This window comes from Aplidium turbinatum, chromosome 1 (assembly GCF_918807975.1).
Source record: "Aplidium turbinatum chromosome 1, kaAplTurb1.1, whole genome shotgun sequence".
Taxonomy (NCBI): Eukaryota; Metazoa; Chordata; class Ascidiacea; order Aplousobranchia; family Polyclinidae; genus Aplidium; species Aplidium turbinatum.
This window is the reverse complement of record NC_137472.1, coordinates 24,205,400-24,226,744: the sequence shown is the minus strand read 5'-3', so window position 1 is coordinate 24,226,744 and position 21,345 is coordinate 24,205,400. Positions and strand designations below refer to the sequence as shown.

At 39.0% G+C, this 21,345-nt stretch overlaps 1 protein-coding gene across 1 annotated transcript in view; it reads right to left on the bottom strand.

Moving 5' to 3' along the window:
* The window catches only part of LOC145770413 (peroxisomal ATPase PEX6-like), a 187,050-nt gene that overhangs the window by 108,599 nt on the left and 57,106 nt on the right, over positions 1 to 21,345 (bottom strand). Inside the window, exons 4-6 of the mRNA XM_082582057.1 lie at positions 15,648 to 15,851; positions 15,300 to 15,468; positions 4,584 to 4,626 (exon numbers count right to left, since the gene is read on the bottom strand). Coding sequence (XP_082438183.1) covers positions 4,584 to 4,626; positions 15,300 to 15,468; positions 15,648 to 15,851 — 416 coding nt within the window. The remainder of the gene's footprint in view (positions 1 to 4,583; positions 4,627 to 15,299; positions 15,469 to 15,647; positions 15,852 to 21,345) is intronic.

Sequence of the window (21,345 nt, the reverse complement as noted above, 5' to 3'; positions counted from 1 at the left end):
CCATGGCTAAAGAGGCACGTATGTTCATTTCATGTGAAAGTTTGTTTCTTTTTGAAGTGGAGATTATTGTTTCTCGACCACACTTAGTGCACTGGAATGGCAATTGACAAGATAGTCCATTGTATTTCTTTCATCTATGACTGCAATGGAGCCTAAATAAGAATAACATATGTCACAAAAGAATAATTAAAACTGCACAAAATGTAAGGGGACTATATGTACCAGCATATCGATTGCTAGATCTAAATAACATATCTATTGTTATAGTTGTCTATGTATAATAATGATCATAAACAAAGATAGAAACTACTACATACTGCTGGATTTATAAAAGAATGTATTCTATTTATAAAAAAAATGTATCTATGCCACTTACCACTTTTACACATATGTAACTGAGACATTGCTTCCGAAAGGCACCGAAGGTCAATCAAATGAAATCCAGTGCTCCGACAACTTGCATTATCAATCTCATTTACACAGTCTTCTTCAGAAATGAAACTAGCTTGCAGCTTTCTTTCAGATACAGTTGGAGTTGACACATATTCCAATCCATTTCACTATCATCTTTGTCTATCACAGATCACAGTATTTTCAGAGGTGTCAGCTGGGACTGCTTGCAGCTGAATAGGCCTCATCAGCTGGCGCGAAGCTGTTTTGCGGTACCTTTACTTTAGACTTATTGGTTTTATTCTTTTTAGGCATTGTTAGAGCTAGCTGAAAATTGATAGAATGAAGATGTGAAGACCATATATAATACTCTAAGTTATTTCAAACATCATGCAAGAAAGAACAGGCACTGTATAGACTTGTCAAAAACTAACCTACTGCACACCAGCTACAACTCCCAAAAACTCTCTCAGCTTTCACTCATGCTTTGTCCTAAGTCAAAACATGCTTTGTTTTTATTACAATATCAGCAATTTCTTATCACCAATTTCCACTTATTTCAAGCTGTTTTCGTGATTACAATAGCTATATACAGCTTGGTGAAAGGAAGCATATTTCTTGCTGGATTTGAAATATTCTTTGAAAAATTAGCTCTGTTTTTTAAAAGTGCTTCCAGTAAATGGCAATTTTGGACAAGAGTAAGAATTTCAATAAACTAATCACATGTTTGGAATCAGCATCAAATTTTTGTCCTAAATCGATCAAAACACAAAAATTAATAAAAAATCGATTTTTAAATAGTAGTGCACCCAGCTTAAGATCAACAGCAACGGAATAACCCTGCCCTTCTGCCCAAACCCTAAATATCTACAGGTAGTCCTGGACAGGTCGCTCACTTACCGTCAACATTTGGAGTCACTACGCAAAAAGATCTCAGCACGCACAGCTTTGCTAAGGCGTCTGGCCGGCTCAGGCTGGGGATCCGGAGTTGATACCCTGCACATTGCCACCATCGCGCTAGTTCACGCTCCAGAAGAGTACTGTGCACCTGTCTGGGGCCGCAGTGTCCACTGTCATCAAATCGACACTGCCATAAATGACGCCTTGCGTATCATGACAGGATGCCTGCGACCTACACCATCGGAAAATCTCCCTGTCCTTGCAGGCATCCAACCAGCTAAGCTGCGTCGCGAAGAAGCCATCCTGTCTCTTTCTCGTCGCGCTACGAACCCCAACCACTTGCTCTACTCAAGTCTCTACGAGTCTGTGAACGAGAAACCTCGGCGACTGAAATCGAGACACCCATTTGTACGTGCCGCACAACTCCTGATGAAAACTGCTGAAGACCAATCCATCAGTGCGGCTACCTGGGCGGACCACCAATGGTGCTCGGAGTGGAAGAAGAACTCCTCAAGACTCCAAAGTTTCATCTCCGAAACCAACCACCACCCAACCGGAATGCATTTGCCAAGGAAGGCCTGGGTGCGGCTCAACCGCCTGTGTACTGACGTCGGACTATTCCGCTTCAACATGCACAAATGGGGGATGGCTCCATCAGCAATCTGTGAGTGTGGCGTGGAGGAACAAACCGTAGACCACACCATCAGTAACTGCGCCATCTACCATGCGCCAAATGGTGTGCATGGTCTGCGTGAATTGGATGAAGAATCAATTCAATGGCTGCTCTACACCTGCCCAAACATCTAGACCGCGTCGCCGCCACTGCCCAAGGGTGGTAAAAGGCAGAGCCCCTCGACCCCTGGAGTGGCGAAGAAGGTTCAAACGAAGAACACTAACCAGTACCGGTAACAGGTATAACCTACTAACATCGTAGGCTAACTTCCACAAAGGGCACTTCCATAAAAGGAAAATGAAATTAACTCATCTACATTATGTCATGTACCAAATTGCATTAACTCAATGTTTGTCAGGTCTACTGCCACAAACATGCCTGAGAATGAAGAAAGAAAGTGAAACAACGTAGGACTATCCAAAAAACATATGCCGCTAACCCGCAGGACACTTAAATGCATGCCTAAAGGTGGACACGAAGATTGGCTTCCTTGCCTTCCCGTCCACTTAATCTAAATCTTCAACCACCGGGTGTAAGCCTGGATACGACAAACCACAGGCGCCGAGTCCGGGCGGATGTGCCGTGCCCGCCGGACAGCAAGCAAAAAGCATGTCAAAATTTCAGCGCGCTATTAAACTTTGGCCTGCATTATTGAAAGGAAAGCAATGTTAAAAGGGTATCGAGAGTTCACTTTCTGCAGTTGGATGCTTCAACTGGTGTTGCCATAGTCTAGCAGATTTCAAATTTGAGTTGCAAGAGACGAAATGGCAGGTCATACACTGTGCCCGGTCTGGTCCTCCATGATTTTCCAGGAATATAGTAAAGCCATACTTGACATATTCGTCACTCCATTTGCGAATCTGCTGATACTGGCAGAAAGACGAAAAAATGCAAAAGAGTAAGATGGCATTTTTTTGATATTATACTGCATGCATTTAGCACCCCCTACAGTCTATTCCAGCACCCCCATGGGGTGCTAGCATCCCCGGTTAAGAAAAGCTGTCCTAGATGATTGGACAAGAGCGATAGATTCTGGTTCAGGTGTGCACTGTGTATTGTGTATTTGCTGATATTATGAAAGCATTTGATAGCATACGGTGTAGAAGCATCACTCCTGCATTGGATTGAAAACTTCCTGCAAGAGAGACAACAAAGAGTCGCAATTAAAGGTGCATTTTCCACTTGGACTCCAGTAAAGAGTGGTGTTCCCCAAGGGAGTGTTCTCGGACCCATTTTATTTCTGTGCTACATTAATGACCTGCCAAATGACATGAAAACCACTGTGAAGATGTTTGCAGATGACACAAAAATCTATAAAAATGTTAAGTCCATAAGTGACTGCCTGTCCTTGCAATGCGATTTAGATAAACTTGTTGCATGGGGAGAAAATGGAAATTGAAATTTCACCCAGAAAAGTGCACCATGATGTCTATTGGGAAACACACACCCAACTTTGATTATAAATTTAAAAATACCAGTGGAACATCTACAATTACAATCCTTAAATGCATTGAGAATGAAAAAGACCTTGGAGTAATTTTTGACAACAATTTAACCTTCAACACCCACATTCAATCAGTAGTATCTGGTGCAAACAGGCTTGTTGGACTAATCAACAGGTCATTTGCATTTCTCAATATAAAAATGTTCCTTATCCTGTTCAAAACATTGATACGACCCAAACTTGAATACAACACCATTTGGCACCCATAACTCAAATACAACATTGTATCTTTAGAAAGTGTGCAGCGCTGAGCAACAAAACTTGTCCCATGTCTCCATGACCTACCTTACGATGAAAGACTGAAAAGACTAGACCTACCATGGCTACCAACACTAACATTTAGAAGACTCCAAAATGACATGATTCAAACTTTCAAGTATCTTCAAAATCTTTATGATGTGAAAAAGAACTTTTTTCCTTACATGAAGGTGTCTACAACACTCGAGGTCACAAATTTAAATTAAAAATCAGTACATTCAAAACAATAAAGCGAAGAATTTTTTTTCCGAATTGGATCGTTAATAAATGGAATAAGTTACCCGAGAAAATTGTCACAGCACCTAGTTTGAACAGCTTCAAAGCAAGACTGGATCACCACAGGAGAAATAGAGAAGTTAAATTTGACCCACTTGGATAGTCATATTTTGCAAGTAGCCTACTGGCCGCCTCCACTAACGTTGATATTCACTACATCTTGTAACTTGTACAGTATAATAATACCGTATGTAGTGGTTGTAGCCCACTATGTATGATGTATTGTATACCTATCTCTATTGACAGTTATATTCTATCTTATATGGTGTTTCCAGCCCCATGTGTTTTTCGTTTGATTTTTAGTGTTATGCTGTGCCTTTATATTGATGTGTATGCTCTAGGTAGTATTGACTTGTTTTTCTTGGTGTTTTTTCTCTTGTTTATGACTTCCTTGTTGGTATTCTATTTCGTTTTTTTTTTTAAATATTGCTATGTAAGTTATCATGAAGGTGAAAATGCACTACTGTGCTTGCAACACCACTATTATTATAAAATATGTCACATTTTATGTAATGTTGAAAGAACAGATTTATTTATTTTTTAAATACAAGGTTGAACCTTTTATAAACCAATTAACCATACCTGTGGCTATAAAGATCTGCAGCATCATAGAAGTCCCAGTTACCTGCAGTAATATAACATCGTGTAATGGGACGGACACTTTTTTACATCAACTTAAATGATAATCTTACTTTGCGGAAAAGTTTGGGATAATTTTTCAAAAACTGATTTCTAAAAATTACATCTGATGCTATGTTACTAATTCTGAAACACTACTATTGAAGGGTTAATTTAAAATTGTTCTTCAAATCCAAGATTAGCCCTAGTACAACAGTATACGTATTCCAAGACCTCTGGTAAATATCTTTTAAAACTTCCATCCAAACACCCCCTATCCCAAAAATTACTTTTTAGAAGTAGGAAAGGCACAGTAAGTTGAAACGTTTTTCCTTTCAATATATTTAAACACAACAGTCTGAGATATAAAACAACATAGAAAATCTTCAAAACTTAACTTGCTTGAATGGAATGAGAATGTAAATAAGTGGGTAAAAGAGAATAGAGTGAGGTGGGCATGATTTGAGGAAAGATGAAGAGCACTCCGGACAAGGCAATGTGAAGGCAAAGTGTGAAGGCGATTGCAGCACGTCGAGATGGTCTGGCCACCCTTGGTAACAAGGACGGCACCAGATTTGAAGCTGAACTACGGTACTACACATTACAGTAGTTTGCTTAGTAAGTTGCTTGTAATATTTAATGCTTTGTGGTTTGGCACTACAGTTTTTAGTTAACTCAATATCGATACAGATATAAGGATGCATGCACATGACTTGTTCTATAATTACAAGTAGGTGATTGTCATGGGAGCACGTCTTTTAGGTACAGTTAGACGCCGGTCAAATAGGCGCGCACACTGTGACGTCAGGATATTTAGGTGCGGAGCACTGTGGCGCCGAATGAAATCAGTTTGCGGGCCGGACCCGGCCCGCGAACTGATTCATCCAACCCGCCACGTGCTGCGGAAATAACAGCTGCACTACAACTGCTAAGGAAAAAAGTTACCAAACTTTTTATAAAAGACTGACGTTGCTGTTTACCATTAGGCCACCACAAATGGGGACAGCCTAGGCCAAATTTGGAAAGATGTAATGTTTTTCCAAGAGCACGATGCCCTGTAGTGTATCACTGCAGGGGATAACTTTTCCAGCAACCTTTCGATTTTCATCACAACTTTGCTATTCTACCGCTGACTTTGTTATTTATTGTGCTCAATTCAAGTCAATGGAGATTCTAAATAGTTGTATATCTTTTCGCAATTTGCATCCGGCCCGTAGCTGTTAATCTCGCAACAATTCGGCCCTCAGAGAAAAAAGTTTGGTGACTTTTGCTCTAAATAAAGGATTCTTGTGCCACTGATCATTCTCAACAACACGGTTGGGAGCTATCAGCGTCTATTTTAGTACTTTTTATCCACTGATTGTCTTGATCATTTAAAAAAAACATTATTTCTAATAAAAAATAATGAGCACAAAATGTAGAAAGGCTACCCAACTAATGTTTAGTAAATGTTTCAAAAACTATACTGTCTACATCTTTAGCAAAGGTGGGCATCCACTACACATGTTAAAGTAGCGTGCACTGCCGCTACTTTTGCCTTACTGACACAAGAAGCACTTTGTGTTGTCAAAATGACCTTACGAATGATAGTCAAGTGGGGTAAAAAAAAATTTTTTTCAGAAAGGTTGTCCTAGATTTTTTAGCTTATCAAGTATGACCACTAAAGTTGGTCACAATATACAGACCATGTATGTCTATCATCCCCCAAAGAAATTATTTAAATCCATTAACTGGTTTGAAAATTATGCACACAAAACCTGAATTTTTTTTACCCACGCTTTGGGGTAAAAAAAAATTTTCACGGAGTAAAAAAAAACACCTGTTAGTATAGCAGCTTCTTCTTCTTTATTATTATAATATTGGTTTCATATGTTTTGCTATTGATTTCATATGTAGTGTAAATGATTCTCCACCAGAGGAAAGAAGCTTTGTGTAACTCATATATCAAGGACTGTGAGAGATGCTGAATTGCTGAACCCATAGTCGAAACCGACCGGATGGGTCATGATGATGATGTAAACGATTTTGCCCACAATTTTTGTATACAATTTTTATTAAAATACACATTGTGAAATTGCAAAGTCTCATTTCTGTAATAAAAACAGCAGCAAGACAAAAAATTGTGTCTAGTATACTTATGCACGCCATCCTGAATTTTATCTAAAGCTCTAGTTTGAACATGCAAGTGAGCGATTAAATTTTGCGGCTCGTGAATCCTAAAAAATCAACCAGAAGTTTGTAAATAAACATACAACTAAAAAACACCAGACAGGAAATAAAACAACAGTTTGTGTATGTATGATTGTATGTGTTGTGCACTATTGATCAATAAATCACTCTGTACTTTCAATTTGCGATATTGATCGACTAACCCGCAACACTAACCTTAACCTCGGACCCCCAATTCCAACAAACATCAATTGATTGTGCATAACACATGCATACATTGGCACTGATGCATCCAGAAGTTTGTATTTGTATTTTTTGGTGATTTACTGCTTGGCAGTTGACATAACACCAATACGAAGCCAAAACATTCCATGGAATGCACTGGTTTTTTTTTACCACAAATCAACGAATTTTATTGGGGTAAAAAAAACACCTCAATAATAATTTACACAAACATTTAGAGGCCCCAGTCTTTGTTGCATCTAGTAGCCTAACAACATAGTACTCACAATATATTATAACATTAAAACATTCATACTACCTATCACTAAAATTTAGCAAAAACGTTTAATAAACTCCTCCGAACCTTTTTTTGCACCCTTCACTGGCCATATTTACTCTATTTAACATATCTCTTCTTGTCAAATCCGATCTTTTTCCTCTACCCCTCAAAGTAATCACCAGATACCATTTAAACAAACACCAAAAAATTTGAGTGAATATCTACTCATCTTAGATGTGAGATGGTAAGTGTTTTTTTTTACCCCAATAACCCCACTATCTTTTTTACCCCACTTGACTAGACATCATTCTTTTACACCACCATTTCAGCGTCATTATAGAAAAGATGTTCTAGGTAAAATTTATTGTTATGCATCTTTCAATATCACCAGATTTCAAAATGCAAGTTGCTGGGTCCTGTCTGATTTGGCTTCGGCACATCTTTTCAAACCGAAAAAAATCTCTTCACCACAGCATTGGGAGGAATGGAAATGTTGCATTTAACAAAGAGATATTATAAATCGGCACTACGAAAGCTCAAGGACTTGCTTCGGTCTGAAAAAAGGTCTCCACAATTGACTTTTCTTTCTGTATCAATATTTCATACGATGGCACAAATACATCAACAAATTTCGGAGTCATGACTAATATTGGTGTATTGGTGCCATCGTATGAAATCTTGTCAGTATCAACAACCAACGTGGCTTGGTGTTTCTGCAATATGGTAATTGAATGATTTCTCCTTTGACTTTTTCACACATTGTTTTCATGAAAAATCTCGAAAAACTGAGCCCTTTTTATCACTTTCAATTGAAAATTAGCGAGAGTGCAACTAAAGAAATGTAGCGCCTCACTGCTACCGCTATATTGGAAAAAAAGTACACCGCTACTGCAAGCGCCACCACTACCATGCACTACAAAAGAAGCGTGCAACTGCCCACTGTGATTTTCAGTACTATACCAGATAAATGTAAGTCATCTGATCAAAAAAATCATCATCATTAAGTTCCTTCCTTTCGTGGAGGGTTGGAGGCAATGAGTATCTCTGTTGTGAGATTTTTCTACTGCAGGTTTGTAATTAAGTCCTGACCCGTCTTCAGTATCATTAGTCCAAATTCTTGGTGGTGTGCCCCTATTTTGTTTGCCCTTCATTTATCCTTCTAGTAGTTGTCTTTGAATAGAATTATTGCAAATCATGTGGCTAAAATATTTCAACTTTCTTGATTTAATTGTTTGTAGAATTTCCATGTTGGTTTGTATTCTAGATAGTACATCTTTGTTTGTGATTTTATCCTTCCATGAAATTTTAAGTATTCTTCTATCAATCTACATTTCAAATGTATCAAGTCGTTTAATCATTTGTGATAGTGTCCACTGTCCATGTTTCTGTAAAATAACTGTAAAATAACATTGTAAAATAACGTAGTCCATATACTGTATGTCATTTCATAATTCGTTTTCAAGTGCTGATGTTAATGTCTTTTTAACTTTTACGAAGTTGTTTCTTGCTATTTGTATCCGTCTCAATATTTCTGTATCGCATCTGCTATTATCACCTTGTGTTCTAGATAGGTAAAGCTTTTGACTTGCTCGACCAGCACTCTGTTCAAATTTGGCATATTTTCTTTTCTTTTAATAATCATCGTTTTCATCTTGTTTGTGTTGATTTTCATGTTATATTCCTTTCCAGTATTGTTCACTTTTTCTATTATTGTTTAAAGAGCTTCTAATGATTCCGCCAACAAAACAGTAGCGTCTGCATACCGTAGGTTGGATATATTCATACCTCCTATGCTGATACCCACCGGCGCCGAGTCACAGGCGGGCGGGCCGCGCCCGGCAGACATTTCAGGAATTAAAAAAAAAAAGTTAATGCAATTTAAGTCCCAAAATTTCTGTAACCATCTGCCACCTTCTGATACTAGCCTACTTACCTTATTCGCAGGGTTTTGTCGCCATATGATAGGCCCTACTAGACCTACTAATTAAGCGATTAGTTTTCGTCAATTATTGCCATTGTTGCATTCATGCAACGTTAAACAACGTTGATTTGCTGTTAAACGAGCAACAGTGTCCAGCCGCGCCGTTTGTCTCCACTCTGCCACTCGTAGCCCAGTGCTATAAATGATAAATCAAGTAAATTGCGCAAACCTGTGAGGAACTTCATTCGCGGCAAAAGTCTGACCGCAATTTCCACTGCTTTTACATTGTTTTAACATCACCAGATGTTAAATCGGTGTAAAAACTGTAGCATTGTTCTTTAAAGGAGTAATTTTCTCTCAAACGACGTTATCAATTAACTCCGCCAAAAGGCTCTATTTTATCGTCTCAATCATCACAGTTGCGTCTGTTATGTCACTGATATTAAACTGTGCACACATGTTGGTTTGGCCGGATGAAACCGTTGGTTGTCATCAGTTGCAATTCAGCTCCTTAGTTATATAACTGTTCTAATTGTAGATTCAATGTAAGCTCGGTTCAATAGTGCAGTCTATCGCTAGATGGCTTCTCGGGAGCTGAATTGCTGTAAAATCGCTTCTGCGTTGCATTACAGCATCTTGTATCTTATCTGTGCGCCCGCTAAGAGCGACTTATCGTATGAACCCACCAAGGCACCGATGTATTGTGTGTGTGTTATCGTGTTGTATCAACAATAGTAATGTAATTATGGAACTAATACAGTATTGCAGTTTTCGTCCCGCAACCCGCGCATACCAATCACAAAACATATGCAGAACTGAATTACCAGGACCAGACGTTGTTGCGTACCAATTATATTTATTACTTGTTTCCAAATCGTGTTGGAGGAGACATAGACTTAAATGTAAAACTAGGCTAGCCCAACAACTGAGCAAAATCGCCCGTTTGAAAAACGCACAAAATAACCTTTATGACGTGACAGTATGTGTTCGCCCGCCCAGCTATTTTGAAAACTCGGCGCCTATGCTGATACCCTTCATTCCATCAATCTGTCTGAAGATCATTCCCGTATACACTACAGGTTGAATAGACATGGAGACAGTATACACTATACATCCCTGGCGAACTCCACGTTTTATGTCCATTGCACCAGACAAACCATCTTCCATCTGAATATTATATGCCTTTTGCGTCCAATATAGATTAGCTATCAGTTGCAGATATTTTCTATTTAAACCAATATCAGCCAAACATTGCATCAATTTTTGGTGTTTAACTCGATCAAAGGCCTTTTCATAGTCTATAAAGCAGGTAGGCCTATTGATTTGGTTGTAGCGTTCACATATAGTTCTCATATTGAAAATTCCTTCCGTGTTCCCTTTCCAGGCATAAAACCACTTTGAGTTTCATTAATTTCATTTTTGATAATTTTTTTATTTCTTCTAAGAACAACTCTCAGCAAAATTTTTAGTACATGACTCATCAGACTAAGGGTTCTAAATTCTGTACACTGTGTGGCTTTTGGCTTCTTCACCAGTTTGACAAGAATGAATTCATTCATTTCTAGTGGTATGTGGCCATCAGAGGTGGGCACCCGCTACTTTCAAAGTAGCGCGCTACCCGCTACCGCTACTTGGGCCAAAGTAGCGCGCGCTACCGCTACCAATTTACAAAAGTAGCGCGCTACCCGCTACCGCTACTCGGGCCAAAGTAGCGCGCGCTACCGCTACTTCTTCCGCTACTTTTGTCTAAAATGACACTAGGAAACACTCAAGTCCCTAGTGACGCAAAAAAGACCTTGAAAACGAATGTTATCATTCGTTTACACTGTCATTTTAACGTCGTTATAGAAAACACATTCTAAGGGAAATTTATTGTTACGCATCTATCTTTCAAAAACACGAGCATTTTAAAACGAGAGTCACGAAGTCCGGCCCGCTTTCGTTTAAGCACATCTTTTCCAACAGAGAAAAGTCTCTCCACCGCAGCACTGGAAGGAATGGGGGTGTTGTATTTAATGAACAGATGTTTTAACTCGGTATTCGAAAAGCTCAAGGACTTGCTCTTGTCCGAAAAAAGGCGTCCACAATTGTTGCTTCCTTCTGCACCGACGTTTCACGGGATGGCGCAAACACTCCAAAAAATACATCCCTGGAGTCATGACTGGTGTTGGTGTCACTCTTTTCGGTATCAACCTGGCTTGATGTCTCCCGCAAGCGCAACAGTCGAATTACATCTGTCTTGACTTTTTCTCGTAGTGCGTCAGCATTATCCGTGAAAACGTAGTGCAGAAATTGTAGCCACGACGTCTTGAAGGAGAGATGAAGACATGATGCCATAACGCATTTCATGTTGTTGAAGCACTTGTTGAATCGTTTCTTCACCCCTTCAAGGACTTTCACTTTCAATTCCTCACAGGTCACAAGATCACTGATCTCGGAAAACTTCTTCGCGCAAATTGTGATGGTTGGAAGCAAGACTCCGTAATATGCCTTGAACTCGCCCTGGAGAATGCCTAAAGCCTGGCAGATAGGCTTCATCACACGGAGATATTCGCAGAAGAAGTTGACGTCAGCTAGATAACACCGAAACTTTGCAACCAAGCCGATTAGATAGCTGCTTGACCACGCCAGTATTGTAAAAAAAACAAGCATTTTTTTCAATTTAAATTAAAAAGTAGCGGTAGCGGGAGTGCGACTGAAAAAAAGTAGCGCTTCTCCCGCTACCGCTACTTTGGAATAAAAATAGCGCCGCTACTGCAGCCGCTACTCCAACTAAAAAGTAGCGCCGCTACCGCTACTTTTACCAAAAAAGTAGCGCCGCTACAAAAATAGCGCGCTACTGCCCACCTCTGGTGGCCATTCATGTAGAAGATGTTATTACATAAGTTATAAATATGTTTCAGTCCTTCAAAATCCAGAGCTCTTATCATTTCCATTGTTATTTGATCTTCACCAGGAGCTTTATGGGTTTTCAATTCATTGATGGCTTCATCAAATTCAGACTTTAGTATTGGTTCACCTTCTTCATTATTAATAACAGGAATATTTCCTCTCTCATCTCCATACAGGTCGCTAATATACTCTTCCCATCTTCGTGTCGCCAGATTTCTATCAAAAATCATTTTTCCGTCTTTATTCTTGATGCAATTGTTTTGTCTTGCTTTTGAATTACTATTACCAGTCACTTCTTTAACTTTTTGATGCATATCTCGTGACTGGTGCGTTAGTGTTCTATAGTTTCACACTGTTCATCCCACCACTTTTGTTTTGCTGTTTGACACTTATGATTTATTTCTTTATGCAGCTTAACATATTGGATGTTATCGTCTTTGTTTCTTTTTCTTTCTATCATCAAGTCTTGAATCTCTTGATTCATCCATGGTTGATTAGAGGCTTTTTTCTTTTGTTTTAAAACTTTTTTGCTTTCATCATTCAAGTTCTTCTGTATTTCATGCAATTGGTTTTCAATCATGTTCTCAGTGTTGCCTTCTGATGGTTCAGATTCGTTGTTCAGTAGGGAAAATTTGTTATTCACCAAAAGATTGCACTGTCGTTTCATTACTTCAATTGTAAGTTGATTAATATTTAGCTGTTCCAAAATGGAGTTTTGTTTCGTTTTTTTTTTTTCAGTTTTATTTTCACTGTTATAACAAATGAATTGTGATGAGAGTTTATGTCAGCTCCTGGATACGTTTAGCTTGTTTCATTGAGTTTTTGAATCTTTGATTTATCATAATGAAGTCAATTTGGTTACGACATTGATCTCCAGGGCTACGCCATGTGTATAGTCGTCTAGGTGGTTGTTGAAACAACGTGTTTGCTATTACCAACTGATTGAGTTTGCAAAATTCCAATAGTCGTCTTCCTTGTTGGTTCATTTCTCCCAAACTGTGGTGTCCTATTACTGGAAATTCATATTAGTTTCCAACTTTCGCATTCCAGTCTCCCATTATGAACGTAACTTCATTCCTTTTGGTATATGATAAAACATTGTTTATATTGCCATAGAATTTTGTTATTTCTTCATCTGTACGGTATGATCTTGTGTTGGTGCATATGCCTGTATGACATTTATGTTGAAAGGGGTTCCTTGCAGTTTCATCATTATAATTCTGTTGGACATAGGCCAATATCCAATCATTGCAGATGCCACGCATTTCTTCATTAAATTCCCACTCTATGCATGTGTTTACACCTACCTGAATAAACCATCACAAAATCATCATCATCTGTTAACCATCTGTAAACCATCATCTGTTATATTACCATCATCTTTCTAGCGTGTTTCACTAATTCCCATAAGTCAATATCCATTGCTTTCATCTCCTGTTTTAAATTGTCATAACGCCCTACAACATGCAATGTTCGTACATTCCATGTTGCTAGCTTGAGCATCTTTCCTCTAGTTTTCAGACATCTTCCGTCAGGCTTATGCCGCCCATAAGGCTTTGGGCATGTGTCGTCATCATAGTTGTCCAATGTCCATACTGGTAGATGGAAATGCTCCTTCCCTGTAGCAATTGAAGGATGTCTCTGCAGGGGTCACGGATCAATCCTTATATCTCACTTCATTGTTAGTGACGTTCATTGTAGACTACCGTACAGAGAAAAATACTCGATGAGGTTCCAATCTCTTTCGATGTGACTGGCCATTACTCAATTTGTCAAGATCATGCCCTAGCGAGTTACTTCGCTTTGCTGTTACGCCCTTACAGCCATTGACCTGATTAATGAGTTCATTTGCCTCTCCAGCCAATCCAGTCTTTATGCACTTCATGGGATTGACTTCACAATAAAACATGCCAAATGCAAACCATTTAGACATGCACCTCACTTAGTTTAAGTTTAGTCCGGCAGCCGAGCTGTTACCAGGGTGTGGCCGTTGGTGTGCATTACCAACTATGTGGAGCCATAAGTGAGACTTAGGATTTCAGTGGACCAAAAATTTCTACCCACATCAGGGATGTGCGACTGGTAGGAACAAAGGTGCTACCTCTCATGAAAACCCCTATCTACACCCCTATCTACACCTTCAGTCCTACAAAACCAGATCAAAAAATAAACAGCCCAAAATGCAAATAGGCAACTTATGTTAAGCAATTGTATCAAATTCTAAAGTGTCTTCATGTAACCATTTAACCTTAACCAGGTGTTCCAATCAAAAAAAATCTCTCCTATACAAAACATAAGTTGTTTTTCAGTTTTGCGCTGAACAGTAGCCTACAGCCATAAGTTAAAAAATGCTTAAAAAGGGCAAAGCCAGTGAATAAAGTCCTCCTAAAAAAGAACTATAATTGGCATGAAATGGGGGAAGACTTACGCTCTGCAGTGGGCTCTCACAGGCTGAAAATGATGATGATGAAAAAGGAACAAATGAAGGCATTGTTGGTGAACGCTAGCTCAAAAAAGAACAAAGAAAAGAAATATCAACTAGTACCACTGTTCAAACTAAGAAAATGATGAAGGTATGGAGGCCAAGAGAAGTGGAAAATGTGGGTAAAAAGGCAAAACTTCACCCAGATTTGACAGAAAGATGGTAAAGATATCTCACGATGACAAGAAGAGTTTTTGTTACAACATCTCATCAGCTTAGCCAGTCAGGGATTCTTAGTTCACAGTCAGAATTATAATTATAAGATGGCTTGTATATCTCAAACTTTTGTGCTTAAATACGTTTCGAATTTCACTCACTGATATCAAGTGTCAAGATGTCATTGGAATATGGGAAAATAACAAATAGATGCTTCCAATCTTCACCATATTTTTTGGAGAGAACATTAAATTAATGGAAGAACTAATGCTCTTCAAAATTTGGAACTCTTTTATTTCTGCCAAAAATAGTGTCATTTGTCATGTACGTACAATATTTAGTCAGAACATGGATGGAAACTTAAAAAAAATTATACCTAAGGTCTTAAAGTATTATGTTGTATCCTAAAATGAAATTAAAATTACATCTCCCCATACTATCATCGCTTGATAAATAAACATATTTATACACCTAATGGGTCCTACATAATACACAATTACACATGGAAACATGTTGTTATTAATAATGCAAATCTTCCTTTCAAAAGAATTGACTAACCTTCAATGTCAATGGATATTATGTCACCAGTACAAACCAGTTGAGTTTCAACAAAAATACGGTGAAGTAAGTGGTCATAACAGCCGGTGATTGAATATTCAGGTGAGAGCACTAAGGACAAGTGAAGCTCATGGGCATGTACTGGATCGCTCATCAGGTCATCACTGATCTGAAACATATCATATCAACCACGAAAACGAAATTGTTGTTTCAGATATAACGAAATACGCACCCACAACATTGTGCTGCATAGCAGTTAAAATGAAAGAAGTTCCAAACAAAACTTAGTGAACTGAATCAGGCAAATTTCCATCAGGCTTCAACAGACTGTTCAAATCCATGCCTCACCTCTGCCAAACAATCGGATGGATCAATCATTCTAAAACGTTTATTTCCAATAAAGTTGAACCAACTCAAGGAAGACAAAACAATAGTTTGTTGACATGGCAAACATATTTCAGATAAACGGTTGATTTCGTTTTTGGACGTCATGTGATTACAAAATATTTCATCTTTGAGAAACTGCAGTTGGAACAACCTCCAATTAGCATCCTGAAAAAACATATTTTCCAAAGCTGCATTTTTAGAAAATTGAATTAACAGATACAAAAGATTGCAAGTGCTAAAAACAAAACATTGGTCATTTATGCTAGTTTTTACTTGTTGCCTGTAACTGTTGGGATAGATCTGACATCTTTTTTTTAATTTGAAAACTTTAAAAAAATTAACCGACAAAGTTTGACCAAGTTGAAACTCAGTTGTACAGTACTTTGCAAAGCTTTCGTTAACGATGCATGGTACTTGTCAAGTAAACCTAAAAGGACTTGTAACAATAAGTGAAACAGTGCTTACTGGAAGATCTATTGAACTGGTGATGTTTATTCACCCTTCGTTTCCGAAGATGGCCAATGAGACAGAGATGAAGCTTTTTTTTAGTGTGGGCTTTGGTCAGTGTAGGCTACTTGAGTGCGAAGATGGCTGATGAGGCCCATCTGTGCAGTGAAACTTCTAATGCTGGATGGACATTGGAAGGACGGCCAGGGCCAGGGTTGTTTGAGGCTCGGGCCCCGCAAAAGCCCCGCTCCCCAACAGCACACGATGCCTCTAAGCTGACCCCACGCCTTCACAAATAAGACTGCGCCACATCGGTTGCCATGCGCCAAGCCCTCCCACAAATCCACGTCGACAGTGAACCACTTTATGGAAGCCTTCAAAGTGTCTCTAAAATATTTTTCCAGACTACCCACATGGCGCCCACCACCAGTCGGCCCTCCTCAGAGCAGCTGCCCAGGAGTGCGACAGCCCAGCACACGGCCTGCCCATCCTACCTGTGACCTCTTCATGATGGCAAGAGTGCGGGGCACGTTCGGACCACTGAGAACCTCGGTGTCTGGGACCCCATCCCGTCATCGAATCCTAAGAAGCTTTCAGAGGCAGGAAAGGTGGAAGTGGCGGGTGGAAGGTGAAATATTCTTAGAGCAACAAGAAGTGCTGTTGTTGGAAGCTTGATGATGTAAGCTGAACTTGAAGAACCTGCTCAAGAGCTGAAACCATCAGGAGTCAAGAGAGATAAATCATATTTGAAAAAATCCTCAGTGTTGTAGACACAACTATGAATCCACTTGCAGATTCTGTTGAGATTGATGTTTTGTATTCCATTGGAAAATCTGCATTTGAAGAAATCACAACTGAGCTTTTGCTAGTGCAGAGGATTGGTGAGAAGATGTACTCTGAGTTCAAGACAGATTGCTTGATATCCAGTTATCCACCGCCAGGTTTGAGTCACCAATCCACAGGAAAGTAGTCAGAAACTTCTCTTATGATGCTGTAAAAGCAAATGTGGTGAACAAGGAAAGTAAGAAAATAATAGAAGTGAAAGGGACAAGAGGCCTGTTTGGGCGACTACTATTTCTTGCTGTGACAAATTATATTGAGTTACCAATTGTCTTCAAGTATCCCTTAACTCCTATCCCTTTGTGCCTTGGAAATGTTGATGGGTCAATGAGTTTTACTGCATCGTCTACACTTCTGCAAAAATTGCAAGAAAAGGTTGAAAGTACAGCACATAAATCTGTGGATGTCTTAATTATTATTGACGCCATGTTAGTTATCACATATTTGAACAACCTACCTATCATGTTCGAAGGAGTAGCAACATGTATATTAACAAATGTGACACATACACAGGAACAAGTATTAAGGGGATAGAGCAAGACATGCGTGCCAGAGGCTTCAGTAATTGTGGTTCAATGGCTGGTTTTAACATCACCAATGGTGAGCAGACTAGGCCAATGAACTTCTCTGCAGCCTTGTCGTCCTTTTCATTTAAAACATCCCTTCTTCGCTTCCTTGCTCAACAGTGATGGTGTGATAATCAGTATTGTGCTGTACTGGGCAATAAGAAACTATTCTATGCTGTTGATGACAAATGCTTCGTGTATTCTGTTGAGGATGGACACATGACAAGGACAGAGTACAAGCCACTTGTGAGTTCCCACATCGAAGCTGATACAAGGATGATGCCGCATGTGAATTGTGAAGCATATTCAACTCCTCAACCTTAACCACATCATCACTGTAAGAGCAAATGACACTGATGTGCTGGTGATTCTGTTGTATCATGCCAGTTGTAACAATTCCCTCACAATATACATGGACGTAGGAAATTCAAACAACAACAGTCGCAGGTACATTGACGCGACGTTGCTGGCAGACACTTTGGGAAAAGAACTTTGTGAAGCATTGCCAGGTTTAAAAAAAGCGTTTGAAGAACTTGGCTCTTCAACAATGGCTGAAGACCTACCTTGTGCTGGAAGAGTTTGTGTGTGTTTTGTATGGACAAAACAAGGCTAAAGAATATGTCAACATTGCTCGCTTCAGCCTCTTCAATGTGAAGTATCAATCCCAAGACATTAACACTTCTTTGAAAAATATCAAAGAAATGGAGCCATCTATGCTTCCTCCATGCAAGGCAACCATCAAGTAACATTTCCTTCGTGCAAACTTCATTGCCAACATGTTGAAGTCAGCAGATGAAAGCGACATTCATCAGCTTGATCCACATAGTCAGTAGTCACAGATGGAACAGGAAAAAGGGAATGTACATGCTGAATTGATTCACAGGTGTTATGGTTCCTGATTGTCTCAGCGATCAAATTGAAGAAGTTCCTGATGAAGAAGGTAATAGTGAAAGAGAAGCAGAGGAAACTGGTGACTCAGATGAAGATTAGTTGTTTATTTGAGATGTAGGTCCGAATTCCAATGTATGTCCCTAATTTAGCTTCTGTTCAGCTTTGGCATAAGTTGCAGTTCTAAGTAGCCTACAGCACCAACAAAATACCTTCTGTATGAATACTGTGTTATTCCTTCAAAGTTTTAAAATATATCGCTTGTAAACTTAAATCGGTTTTTGTTTAAAGCTGTCTTGTGTAAGTAACTGTTGTATAACAGGCTACGGTGCCTGCAAGGGTCTGTGATAAATTTGCTTCAGCTCTTGGAACTTTGCTAACATTAACATGTTATGTTAATATGTTTTATCTAAGACATACAATCTAAACTTTCTATTTACCTTTTGTAGTTACTGAATGTAGGGGAGATGTACCACCTATGGGACAAAAATGACATTATTACTGATAAAATGCTTTTTTAATTCAAATTATGAAATAAACGAATTGTGTTGTGAAGTTTATTCATTGTTTCAAAACATGAAGTCATAACAGTAACAAATTTAATATTAGTTTATTGCTTTTTATCTCATTAAAAAATGTCACTCAAGTGTCCCATAGGTTGATTGCATAACTGACCAATGGGACAAGAGGGTACGTCCTTTGGAACACTTAGTTAGATAAAGCAACGCGGTGTCTGGCGTATCGCAACTGAGAAACAATGTTGTTAAACTTAGTGCTTACGGAACAGTACTTCACAGCACTACATAAAGGAAGTCACATCACATGTTTATTAGACATTCAAATGCACAAATATTTGGCAAAACAAAAAAAATATTAAATTTGCGGGACAAATTCTGAAAAATTTGTCGCCCGGCTAGCCTACATCAACTGATCATTGAAGGTATGGTGGAAAGAGATGCTTGAGAACTTCTTGGGGAAATAGTGTAAACTGACTTGTCGAGAATCGGATGGGACATGTCCCAAAGGCAATCGATTGTATTGTCCCATTGCTCAACCAACCACCATTTTGTGTTCAACTTGCCTGAAAACCTGTCACAGTTCGATGTGTAGTTTTCTGATGCTATAGTTTTAAAGCTAATCATATGACTCCAAACTTTATTGCCAGGCTCCAGTTGTTATAATCCTGTTTTAGTATAGAAACGATTAGCAACAGTCAACCATTCAAATTCACTCTAACAGCTAAAAAAATTAACTGATCTCACCACTTAAGGACACAGTACACCAGTCAGTAAACAATGCTTTGGTGATGTAATGTTAATCTCGATTCCATGACAAAAATCTCAGTTCTTATGTTCACACATATTCAGAAACAATGAGCTGTCCCATAGATAGTACATCCCCCCTACTAGATAGGCTACCGGTATGTAAAATGACAAAGTATTTTGTCTGGTGATTGAAACTTTTTGCATGTTACCATGTTGCGTATAATCAAACAAAAAGTGTTCATTTAAGATGGCGACACTCCTGGGCATGATTGAATGGCGAGGAGTGACCGGGACACGAAGTCTTCACTATTGATTCATTTATTGACTTCTTTTTTTGTGAGTAGTGCTGAACAACAGAATCTAACAACAGCACCAAATGAAAACACCACAACAACTCATGATTCCACCACCAGAACTCAGTACAATACGATGTCATCCTATAGTACATGATTAGCTTGAATTCAGAAATTAAGAATTCTTCTGAGTAAAAAGGAATAGGTCACTAAGTCAGACTAAGTGGAAAAAGTGAGTCAGGAATCATGGTTTGCTTAATAAGGTTCCTAGGCTTGATTGGGAAAGCACTACTCTGAGCATTGCAAATGCTGTACATAGTCATACAACCATAGGCGCCGAGTTTTCAAAATAGCTGGGCGGGCGAAAAACTGTCAAGTCATTAAGGTTATTTTGTGCGTTTTTCAAACGGGCGATTTTGCTAGGTTGTTGGGCTAACCTAGTTTTACATTTAAGTCTATGTCTCCTCTAACACGATTTGGAAACAAGTAATAAATAAAATTAGTACGCAACATAGTCTGGTCCTGGTAATTCAGTTCTGCATATTTTTTGTGATTGGTATGTGCGGGTTGCGGGACGAAAACTGCAATACTGTACCATAATTACATTACTATTGTTGATACAACAGGATAACACACACACAATACATTGGTGGGTTCATACGATAGTCGCTCCTAGCAGGCGCACAGATAAGAAACAAGATGCTGTAATGCAAGGCTGAAGCGATTTTACGGCAATTCAGCTCCGAGAAGCCCATAGTGGGGAAAAGAACAAAAAGTATAAAACACTTTTTACAAACGGCGCTCCATAGCATAGTTAAACAAAAAATGTGTTTTTCCGAACAGTGCTTTCGGGGATAAACTGCGCAATCATTTTGTCTTTGTCAAGTACATCAACTTCTTCTTTGTGAGCAGTCATCATGCAGGCATGGTTAAGACGTTTCTGCGTCATGGTTGTTCGCAAGTAGGTTTTCACTCTTCGCCGTGTGCTAAAAGATCGCTCCGCCTCGCATGAAAAACACAAGTTGTGAGAGCTCAATTTTTGGAGATTTTATAAGTACTCTATCTTCTGATTTCAGAAATCAATTCTGCTAAATTAATATCCGGAAAATGGCGTGTTATATCTTGTAGCACACGGTTGATTTGTTGTCCTGCGCAGTGGAAATACGGAGCATGTGGATTCACTTCTCTAAACTTAGCTTTTAGTTTCACCAATTTAACATCTGGCGATGTTAAAACAATGTAAAAGCAGTAGAATTTGCGGTCAGACTTTTGCCGCGAATGAAGTTTCTCACAGGTTTGCGCAATTTACTTGATTTATAGCACTGGGCTACGAGTGGCAGAGTGGAGACAAACAGCGCGG